General features: G+C 43.2%; 1 protein-coding gene across 1 annotated transcript in view; it reads right to left on the bottom strand.

Annotated features, from left to right (window-relative positions):
* The window catches only part of LOC126161286 (cytochrome P450 9e2-like), an 88,198-nt gene that overhangs the window by 63,712 nt on the left and 12,352 nt on the right, over nucleotides 1-12,134 (bottom strand). Inside the window, exon 2 of the mRNA XM_049917025.1 lies at nucleotides 3,541-3,925. Coding sequence (XP_049772982.1) covers nucleotides 3,541-3,925 — 385 coding nt within the window. The remainder of the gene's footprint in view (nucleotides 1-3,540; nucleotides 3,926-12,134) is intronic.

A 12,134-nucleotide genomic window follows, 5' to 3' on the forward strand; every position in this document is an offset into this window, starting at 1 on the left:
TAGGCTTGCCATACATTAGTACTGCGAGAAGAGTGCATTTAAGGATTTCGAGGTAACAATACAATTGTCTCTGAAAACTTTTCATTTATATCCCCTGTTACCTGGATGGCAAATTTAAATAAACTTTGATACTCTCACATTTGATTTTTTTCCATGCTGCCTGATTCCCTACAGTTATTGAGAATCTCTGTCGGAAGAGTAGATAAATGCATACAAACAATCATCAGTTGTCGTCCACAGATAGCAAGCATCTAAGTGTTCAGAACATGAAACCAAAATGTATCGTTTGCTTTCCTATGTACTGATCTTTCGTTATTCCTTTATAACATATTGTAGTTTCTCCGTCTTCCTGAGATAAGACGAGTAGGCTAGCAAATTTGAGAAATCTGTCCTGCGGGAAAAAAAAACTATGACGGTCATTGTAAATCAGGAAGTGGGGCAACACATATTTATTCATCTACCTTCTCGCGAAAATATCAAGTGAAATTCAGATTTCCTCGATTAATACAAGACTCTGGCCACCATAGACAGAGTCTCAACGTTCAGCTCTACTTCTATACATTATTAAGGTCACTTGCGAGTTCGCTTCAAAAAATCGATTTATTGTTTTTCATCTTAAAGCGATGCTTAGAGTTTTTTGAGCAAAACAGTGGTTAAAATAATACAACCGGACATGGGGAAATTATTTAAAAGTCAACTTAAAGATCACAAAGAGCTCGACCACACCCATGTTTCCGCTGCTATCACTTGTGAAATACTGTCATTAGAATGCCATTCGAAAAAGATACAGTACACAGCTGTTTCTCGAGGTGGTAATCCTGTTAGAAGATACCCTTTGTCTCGTATATTTTTGGTTTTCGAGCGGTGTTTTGCTTGTAAATATTTCAGTAGTTTCAGTTTTTGCTACTTTGTGATTCTCGAAAGTTATTATTCCTCCAAAAAAGTGCTTTACTACTAGTTTCAAGATCTAGAGTTCCTGGGCACATATTCCGGCTTCACTTTGAGGCAATTACTGATGGTAGCTGAATCCACGAGAGTGGCCAAAACTGGTTAGTGGGCCCTTGAGGCAACTAAACGAGGAATACAGAAAGGAGGGAAAATGAAGAATTCGGAAACCAAGAAGATATGCAGCTGGAAGGCACCAGGAATAACAGAAGTAAAGCAAACATTAATTACCACTATGAATTAAATTTCCTGAGAATTAAATTTTCTGAAATGTTTATTTTATGCACAAAAAAAAATCTGTTGGAGCTAGAGGTTTGAATTTTTTAAAAATGTTTCAGGATGCTATTTGGGGGAATACTAGACTACATACACTAATGTACTGCCAACAGGAAGAAAAATACATACTGATTATTTATAGAAAAATAGTCTTAATTTTGATTATCAAATTGAAACACTTCTAGAATAAAAACTTTTGACTGAAATGACGTAACTGATGTCTGCTTTTCAGATGGTTATATTATTAATGTGTGCGTAAAATTTCAAGAATCTAAGTGTGATAGTTAGTGTGTAGATTCCAAGTCTTTACCGGCAAATAAACATGTAATTTTATTAATATTCACAAAAATACTGTAGTAAAGTCAGTATAGGAACTAATGTGGTTAATTGTATACCAACAATCCTGTTGTCCTACAACTTTCATCCTACTAAGAGTTCATGTGTTTTAGTTGGAGCCACGTAAACTCTATGAAAATTGTCAGTGTTTTTCCAAGCGTTCAAAGGCAGCAGAAGTTTAGATTACAAAACCACACAGACCGCGCAGTATTCATCTTCCGACACCGGAGATGGAATGTTTACACAGGCCCGTTTGCGTGGTCTCCGATAGCCTCATATGTCTGATACACTACTGGCCATTAAAACTGCTACACCACGAAGGTGACGTGCTACAGACGCGAAATTTAACCGACAGGAAGCAGATGCTGTGATATGCAAATGATTAGCTTTTAAGAGCATTCACACAAGGTTGGCGCCGGTGGCGACACCTACAACGTTCTGACATGAGGAACGTTTCCAACCGATTTCTCATACACAAACAGCAGTTGACCGGCGTTGCCTGGTGAAACGTTGTTGTGATGCCTCGTGCAAGGAGGAGAAATGCGTACCATCACGTTTCCGTCTTTGATAAAGGTCGGGTTGTAACCTATCGCGATTGCGGTTTATCTTATCGCGACATTGCCGCTCGCGTTGGTCGAGATCCAATGACTGTTAACAGAATATGGAATCGGTGGGTTCAGGAGGGTAATACGGAACGCCGTGCTGGATCCCAACGGCCTCGTATCACTAGCAGTTGAGATGACAGGCATCTTATCCACATGAGTGTAACGGATCGTGCAGCCACGTCTCGATACCTGAGTCAACAGACAACAACCACCTGCACGAACAGTTCGACGACGTTTGCACCAGCATGGACTATCAGCTCGGAGACCATGGGTGCGGTTACCCTTGACGCTGCATCACAGACAGGAGCGCCTGCGATGGTGTACTCAACGACGAAACTGGGTCCACGAATGACAAAATGTCATTTTTTTGGATGAATCCGGGTTCTGTTTACAGCATCATGATGGTCGCATCCGTGTTTGGCGACATCGCGGTGAACGCACATTGGAAGCGTGTATTCGTCATCGCCATACTGGCGTAGCAGCCGGCGTGATGGTATGGGGTGCCATTGGTTACACGTCTCGGTCACCTCTTGTTCGTATTGACGGCACTTTGAACAGTTGACGTTACATTTCAGATGTGTTACGACCCGTGGCTCTACCCTTCATTCGATCCCTGCGAAACCCTACCAGCAGGATTGTGCACGACCACATGTTGCAGGTCCTGTTCGACCCTTTCTGGATACAGAAAATGTTCGACTGGTGCCCTGGCCAGCACATTCTACAGATCTCCCACCAATCGAAAGCGTCTGGTCAATGGTGGCCGAGCAACTGGCTCGTCACAATACGCCAGTCACTACTCTTGATGAACTGTGGTATCGTGTTGAAGTTGCATGGGCAGCTGTACCTGTACACGCCATCCAAGCTCTGTTTGACTCAATGCCCAGGCGTATCGAGGCGGTAATTACGGCCAGAGGTGGTTGTTCTGGGTACTGATTTCTCAGGATCTATGCACATAAATTGCGTGAAAATGTAATCACATGTCAGTTCTAGTATAATACATTTGTCCAATTAATACCCGTTTATCATCTGCATTTCTTCTTGGTGTAGCAATTTTAATGGCTAGTAGTGTATTATTTAAACCAATTTTTAAAAGGACATGGACTGGCCACATGTATCACAGTGTGTAATGTAATAATTGTCCATTGGAATAACCAAACAAGAAGCACTGGGAGAGATCATTGTGTCATGTTGTTCCACCATATTTTGTAGTGGGGGTCCACAATTTTTAACTACTTCACACTTGGCTGTTTCCTAACAGGAAAGTCATTGAAGAGCAGTGACAAAAGCTTCTAACGCCAGAAATAGGAGACAGAGGAGTTTTGAGGCTATAGCGCCACTGCAGGCTGCATAGAGGACGTACGATCGTAAATGTGCTTACCTTTCAATGCAAAAAGCATCCGCTGTGACAGGAGATTGCTTCTGTCTGCGTTGATGAAGTCCATGTGGTCGGTAAAGTGGTCAAAGTCCTTGACGGTGATGGTGCGTATCAGGTCGGGATCCCTGACCATCACGAGAGGGATCATGAACGAGAAGGCGCCTGCGTAGGGGTGCGGCGCCATCTTGTGGTACAGCTCGACGAGGACGTCGGGCACGGACTTCCTGTTGAGCAGCACCGCCACCATGTTGCCCACCACAGGCAGAGGCGTGGCGTACGGAATTCCGCGCCGAGAGAAGCTGCCGACGTATCGGCGCCACCATAAGACGAAGAGCGTAGTGGCGGCCAGCACCACTGACACACACATCGACCAGCAGTCGACAGCCATCTGTAGGGAAACGCGGAATGCTCTTCTTAATAACGGGCTTGCGGTGTGTGTCGCCTAACGTAACTGGCGTTGTTGAGGTACCAAGTGATCCTGGGAGGATGAATATTCTGTATTCAACCATTTATTAGCTTCAAATTGGAAATATAATTTACTGTACTGACAGAATTTTTTACTTTTCCAGCTTAGAAAGTCAATTTACAACAGTTACAGTGTGTAGTTGTAAGCGTTGTATGTAATCATGGCAAGTTGCTGTTTCACCAGCTGCGACATAGTGGCTTATATGGACAGTGATCCAATACTGTCAAATGTTTTTTATTCCAGTCTTTGATCACAATATCAATTCTTTTGACGATGACCGGTTTCAGTCAGTAATGACCCTCAGATCTACAATATAAAAATATATACACCTAGTGAGCAGTGTGTGTTTCAACACAATACAGCATTACCTACCATAATATATTATCATACAACCAAGGAAATGTACTTCAGTAGCTAGTTGCAAACATTACTGTGTGGAAGATGTGGCCTATTCTACACCTCATTTTAGATCCATGTGACGATGCTGTGCTGAGTATATTTATATGATTTGACGATGCCATCATGGCCTCATCACTTTAGGACATGGTATAGAAAAGGTACGTTTTACCGTATTTTATCTGTACAGTTCCCTGGTTCTATGATAGTATGTTGTGATACGTAATGCTGTATTGTGTTGAAAGACACACTGCTCACTAGGTGAGGATGGTCATTACTGACTGAAACCGGTCTTCGTCAAAAGAATAAAAAACATTTTAAGTTGCTGTTTGATACAGTAAAATAAAATTCTTAAGTATACCATTGGCAAAAAACAAAAAATAGATGGATTACGGGCACCAATGACAAGACCATATTTAAACTAACATAATTATTGCATTCTTCCAGAAAATCTGTGTATTTTAGACCAAGTCTAAATTAATAGTAGTTACCCTTCGTTGTTGTTGTGGTCTTCAGTCCCAAGACTGATTTGATGCATCGCTCCATGCTACTCCATCCTGCGCAAGCGTTTCCATCTCCGAATAACTATTACAACAATGTCCTTCTGAATCCGCTTACCGCATCTCTTCCTCTACGACTTTTATCCCCCACATCTCCCTCCAACACTAAATTTCTGATCGATTGATGTCTCTGAATGAGTCCTATCAACAGAATCAACCGATACCTTCTACTGGTCAGTTTGTGTCACAAATTTCTTATCTCCCCTGTTCTGTTCAACACCACTTCATCAGTTACATGATCTACCCATCTAATCATCATAATTCTTCTGTAGCACATTTCAAGAGCCTCTGTTGTCCTCTTATCTAAACTGTTATCGCACCTGCTTCACTTCCATACGTAGCTACACTCCATTAAAGTACTTCCAGAAAAAAAAACTTCCCTACACTTACATCTATATTCGATATTTACAAATTTCTGATCTTCAGGAACGCTTTTCATGCCATTGCCAGTCTACATTTTATATCCTCTCTACTTCGACCATCTCAGTTATTTTACTAACCAAGTAGCAACAATCATATACTACTTTAGGCCTCTCGTTTCCTAATCTAGTTCCCTCAGCATCACCTGATTTAATTCGACTACATTCCATTATCCTTATTTTGCTTTTTTTGATGTCCATCTGATATCCTCCTTTCAAGACACTGTCCATTCCGTTCCAATGCTCTTTGAAGTTCTTTACTGTCTCTGACAGAATTACAGAGTCATTGGCAAACCTTGAAGCTTTTATTTCTTCTCCCTGGACTTCAATTGCTACCAAAAATTTTTTTCGGTTTCGTTTAGTGCTTACTCAGTGTAAGGATCGAATAACATCGAGGATAGGCTTCAAAACTTGTCTCGCTCCCTTCTCAACCGTTGCTTCCCTTTTATGGCCCTCGACTTATAATTGCCGTCTGTTTACTATACAAGTTGTAAATAGCCTTTCGGTCCATGTGTTTTACCCATGATACCTTCAGAATTTGAAAGAGAGTATCCCAGTCAAGTTATCCTTAACTGTTGCTTAATAACCTATGCTGAAGTTTTCAGTGTAGAAGACATATTCGTTATGGCACATGTCAGAAACTGTATTGGTATGTAAAACACTATCATTTTTCACTCGCATCTGCACATTTTGCAAACAGTATGACTGGTTTCGACCTCCCTAGATCTAAAAACAAAATAAAACTAAATAGACACTGTCTACTATTTTACAAAATGCAGAAAATATTGTAAATGAGTGTTGGATTTGCCTACGCAATTGCGTCAGCGACCCGTACTTCCCTACAATTTATAAAATAACAGAAAGTGCATATTAAGTTTCACTTTGTCTTTAGAACTGAAGATATCGATGGAGATCGAAACTGGTCATACTGGACTGAAAAATAATCGATGTATTAATATTGAGGCACTGAGAATCATAAACGCTCAAAACACAGAAACGAAATTGTGAGACAAATAGGTGTTTTTGGAAATCAGTTTTATAGACAAACCAGCAGCCTCATACGTCTGAATTGCTTTCTAAGCAAGTCTCAACATCCTATACTTCGTATGGAGAAATAGTGTACCCACTTTCAGTTATGAAATATTAATTAATATTTAAGATTACATTTATTGTTAAGGTTAATTCGCAAAATTTTTCGTATATAGTGTAATGTCCCCAAAGCAAATACCCTCTACCACGCACCAATTAATCATTTTCAATCAAACCATCCACATTCATTCACTTTGGAAAAGTTATCTGATCTGATTTTCTCGTAATATATGCGGCGACGGATCGTCGACGCCAAAGTATTTTCTAGTGCGTTTATTCTTTGAAATAACAGAGATGCATATATGCATTCTCCATGGTTGTTAGAGTGGTAACTAGGACAGCTTCTGGAGTATCTGTTGAGGGATTGACGTGTTTCTGAGAGATACATATTCTGCTTTTCTTCTCGCTAAAGCGAGCCAATTAACATTTGTGCCGCTGGCGGTTTGTTTTGAAGAGAAAGAGATTGTAAAAGGAAAATAATTAAGACGTGGAGTCACCGGAGATCTGGACATGTAATGGAGATGGATTTTATACACGATTTCCTCTATAAATAAGGTTTGTGACTTTTTTGTTCTGGAGTGAATGAACTAATGAGTTTTTTTCTGAATAATATGTTGATCACGTTGGCCCTGTAATTAGTGGGGAAGTTTCAGCTGTGTCGAAGAGAGCCTGCAGTCACTGAGTCTGTGTTAAATCGTCCAAAAAGGCTTCGTACACATCTGGAATTCGCAATCTTTTGTAAAAGAAACAAATTGTCCAAACGATTGATTCTCCCAACTGACTGCAGTGTTTAACAGTAATAATAAATGTAAAGATCTCTTACAGCAAGCCAGCCGCTGATTACCAAGATTCTATTTGGCTGAATATTTTTATCACGTAATGAAAGATAAAGGAGAGAAAGAGCGAATGAAAATAGAGATAATACTAATAATCCTCCATTAGTATAATTTTTTCGCCTGTCTTATCACGGATCAGCGAAGAACTAGGAGGGCCTTACTTTACTGTATAGACTGTAAGTAGGCTGTTTATATTTTCTTATTGGCAACGTTACGTAGCGCTCTGTATGAAACTCACTGGCTGTGCTGTGTGCAGTATGTGGCTAGTTTGCATTGTTGTCTGCCATTGTAGTGTTGGGCAGCGGCAGCTGGATGTGAACAGCGCGTAGCGTTGCGCAGTTGGAGGTGAGCCGCCAGCAGTGGTGGATGTGGGGAGAGAGACAGTGGGAGTTTTGAAATTGAACTGCTATATATATTATGATTATTAAGGTAAATACAGTGTTTGTTCTCTATTAAAATCTTTCATTTGCCAACTATCCCTATCAGTAGTTAGTGCCTTCAGTAGTTTGAATCTTTTATTTAGCTGGCAGTAGTGGCGCTCGCCGTATTGCAGTAGTTCGAGTAACAGAGATTTTTGTGAGGTACGTGATTTGTGAAAGGTATAGGTTAATGTTAGTCAGGGCCATTGTTTTGTAGGGATTTTTGAAAGTCAGATTGCGTTGCGCTAAAAATATTGTGTGTCAGGTTAAGCACAGTCGTGTATAAATTGTTCTAAGGGGACGTTTCATATGGCGACCCTGCCAGGATACCTCACTGGAATCTTCTGATATTTTCTTGTAGTTTGTGTATTTAGTGTAGCTTTTGTTTATTACTAGCGTGTAATTGTAGAGAGAATCTCCTTTGTAGTTGCAGTCTTTCATTGTTGCACAGTAAAACAGTTGTGGCATGCATGTAGATTTGCACCACGTATTTCGCAGCTGCAATTAACTAGATATTATTTTCAGTGCTATGTTTGTGGTGTCACCGCCAGACACCACACTTGCTAGGTGGTAGCTTAAATCGGCCGCGGTCCATTAGTACATGTCGGACCCGCGTGTCGCCGCCATCAGTACTTGCAGACCTAGCGCCACCACATGGCAGGTCTAGAAAGACGGACTAGCACTCGCCCCAGTTGTACGGACGACATTGCTAGCGACTAGACGTACGAAGCCTTCCTCTCATTTGCCGAGAGACAGTTAGAATAGCCTTCAGCCAAGTCCATAGCTACGACCTAGCAAGGCGCAGTTAACCACATCTGGAGAGAGTCTTACTTGTATTCACCATGGAGATGTACCACACAGGAGAATAAAGTTGAGTATACGAGAAGCTCCGTTCTTTTCTTTATAGCATTTATGAAGTATCCTGTTTCAGACTTAACGCAGGACGGCGTGAGTTGACGCGTGCCCTATTCGGCCCCCTTCATAATAACACTGCGTCGGCACTTCTGTCGACACACATAACATTGGCGACGAGTTAAAAAAGGGTTTTGTTCTTTCTAATTGCTTACATTTACTTGTGTCATGGCTTCGCCACAATCTCCAGATGTACTGTCCGAATTTTATCGCTTGCAGAATCAGCAGACGCAGGCGTTATTGGATGCCCTGGGACAGCTCGTCCAGGGTCAACGTGCGCTGCAAAACGATGCGGCCGCCGCCGCTTCGCCGTTCCCGCAGCCACAACACGCAGTTGCACCCTCTTTTCGTCAATTTCGTCCCGACGGCGAAACATGGACGGAGTGGTCACGCCAGTTTGGATTCCATCTCGCCGCCTACAGAATTCAAGGTAACGAGCGGCAGCCTCACTTATTGTCTTGTGTCGGCGTGCAAACGTATCGTGTGATAGTGAAATTGTTTCCCCGACGCGACGTAGCTACTCTGTCCTACGAAGAAATTGTGTCGGCTTTAGATGCCTATTTCAAAGAAACAGTTAATGTGGTTGCAAAAAGGTATACGTTCTTTCGTACAAAACGTACGGCCGGTCAAACTAATCGGGAGTGGGTTGCAACTTTGCAAGGCCTTACTAGGGACTGCGCATTTGAATGTGACTGTGGCCTTCCTTATTCAGACACAATGGTGCGTGATGCAATAGCACAGAACGTTTCTGATGTTCGCATAAGAGAACAGATTTTACAACTAGTTAATCCCTCCCTTCAACAAGTGATAGACATATTGGATAGGCAAGACACACTTGACTGTGCTCAGGAATCTTTTGAAGCTTCGCCAGCAGTGTGTAACATTACCCGGCCCGCTGGACGCGCTGCGCGGCCCGGTAACCGGCCCTCGCGCACTTCGACGCAGCTGACGCCGCGCTCTAAACCAGGTGTGCCTCGCCAGCCCGCAAATGCAGTGAAATCATGCCCGCGGTGTGCTACTAGACATTCGCGTGAAAATTGCCCGTCACGCCAAGCTATTTGCTTTTTCTGCAATAGGAAAGGACATGTTCAAAGTGTTTGCCAGAAAAAGCTCAGATTAGACAATCAAAACCGTTCCAGGCCCTTTGCTTCGCGCCGGAATCGAACCAAGGACACTCAGGCTCGGGAACATTCGCCCATGGACATTCACGTAGTTAATGCCACTCCGCCCAGTGTTACTCTTTCTAACAGTGACTGTGTTCGTCCCACAAAAAGTGTGCGTCGACGTCGACGGCAATCCCGTCACGTCGCAAGTGATTCTGTACCAGTGTCTGTTCACGTTGCACAAAACAGTCGCTCTTGTCGTCAGCAGGATAATAAACTTTTTGTAGATTTGGACTTTGCCGGACAAGTGATACCATTCCAGCTCGATACCGGAGCGGCAGTTTCATTGCTCAATCACGCCACGTACAAACAACTGGGCGCACCGCCGTTGCGTGCCGCAAAAGTTCAGCTCACTAGTTATTCAGGACAGCATATCCCTGTGTTAGGACAGTGCAGCCTTCTTGCAACATACAAGGGACAAACAAAACTTGTGTCATTTTACGTTCTTCGTTCTTCTGCTGCAGTGAACTTGTTTGGTTTAGATTTATTTCAATTGTTTAACTTGTCTATTGTGAATCAGGTCCTCTCAGTGAACCAGACTGTGCCTTCAGCCAGCGTTTCTAGTCTATGTGAGGAATTTGCAGACATTTTTGCACCGGGCCTTGGTTGCGCTAAGAACTATGAAGCACATTTGGAACTAAAAGTCAACGCGCAACCGAAATTTTTCAGAGCGCGCAATGTTCCCCACGCATTGCGTGATGAGGTCGCAAGTACTTTACACGATTTAGAATCGCAAGGTGTCATTGAACGTGTGCAGGCTTCTCTCTGGGCCTCACCCTTAGTGATTTTGCAAAAACCTTCCGGCAAATTGAGACTTTGCGTGGACTTCAAAGCAACAGTGAATCCACAACTAGTGACTGCTACTTTTCCTTTGCCCCGCCCGGAAGATCTTTTTGACAAACTGTGCCCGGGAAAATATTTTTCAAAGTTGGACCTAGCAGATGCGTACTTGCAAATACCGGTGGACGAAGAATCCCAGCGCGTATTGGTGGTTAACACGCATCTTGGATTGTACAGATTCAAAAGACTGCCATTCGGGTGTGCATCCGCCCCTGCATTGTTTCAGCAATATTTACAAACTATTTGTGCGTCGGTCCCTACTGCAGCAAACTATCTGGACGATATAGTGATCTCCGGAAAGACAGAAGCAGAACATTTACAAAATCTCCGAACATTATTTCAGGTCTTGCGACAGAATGGTCTTCGTTTGAGGAAGGACAAATGTGTGTTTTTTGCTCGTGACTTGCCGTATCTGGGACATGTCATAAATGCCCAAGGCATCCATCCGAGTCCAGAGCACCTCAGGGCCATACAGGACTTGCCTGCACCACAAACTTTGAAGCAGCTACAGAGTGTGTTGGGAAAAATTAATTATTATCATCGCTTTCTGCGCAATGCCTCTTCCATTTCAGCTCCGCTTCATCGCTTACGCCGTAAAGGTGTTCCGTTCGTCTGGTCGACGGACTGCGAACGCGCCTTTCGCCAGTTGAAATCGGCGTTGCTTTCAAATACTTGCCTTACGCCATTCGATCCCCAGAAACCCCTTTTGTTGATGGTAGATGCCTCGGATTTCGGGATCGGTGCTGTGCTTGCGCACAAAGATGGTTCGCATGATCGCCCTATTGCCTTTGCGTCCAAATTGCTCTCGTCAGCGCAAAGAAATTATTCCCAGATAGAGAAAGAGGCTTTGGCTCTCGTGTTTGGTGTTACGAAGTTCCACGATTTCTTGTATGGTCGTCACTTTACCATCATCACAGACCACAAACCTTTGACATCGCTTTTTCATCCGAACAAGCCTGTACCTCCACGTACAGCGCAGAAATTCATTCGCTGGTCTCTTTTCCTCTCGCAGTACCGCTACGATATCTTGTACCGGTCCACTGCTAAGCACGGAAACGCAGATGCGTTGTCCCGTTTGCCTGTTGCCGAGGATAAAGCATTCGATTCTTCCGAACTTGCTTGCATGTTCATTGATGCGGACACTGATGACGTGGTCGAATCGTTTCCGATTGATTTTCGTCGTGTAGCTGCAGCCACAGCTGCAGACCCTGTCCTTGCTACCGTTTTGCGTTTTGTTACTACGCAATGGCCCTTGTCGAAGTCACGGATCGAGGATCCGATGGTTCGCCGATTTTTTGCTCACAAGGAGAGACTTTTTGTACGACGTGGTGTTTTGTTGTTGCGTTCTGATAATGATCAGTCTAGGGTCGTGGTCCCCCGTTCGTTACAGTCCTCTGTCTTACAGCTTCTCCACCAAGGACATTGGGGTATAGTGCGTACGAAACAACTTGCTCGTCAGCACTGTACTTGGTTCGGAATCGATGCTGCGATTACGAA

This window comes from Schistocerca cancellata, chromosome 2, assembly GCF_023864275.1.
Source record: "Schistocerca cancellata isolate TAMUIC-IGC-003103 chromosome 2, iqSchCanc2.1, whole genome shotgun sequence".
In the NCBI taxonomy this organism is placed as follows: domain Eukaryota; kingdom Metazoa; phylum Arthropoda; class Insecta; order Orthoptera; family Acrididae; genus Schistocerca; species Schistocerca cancellata.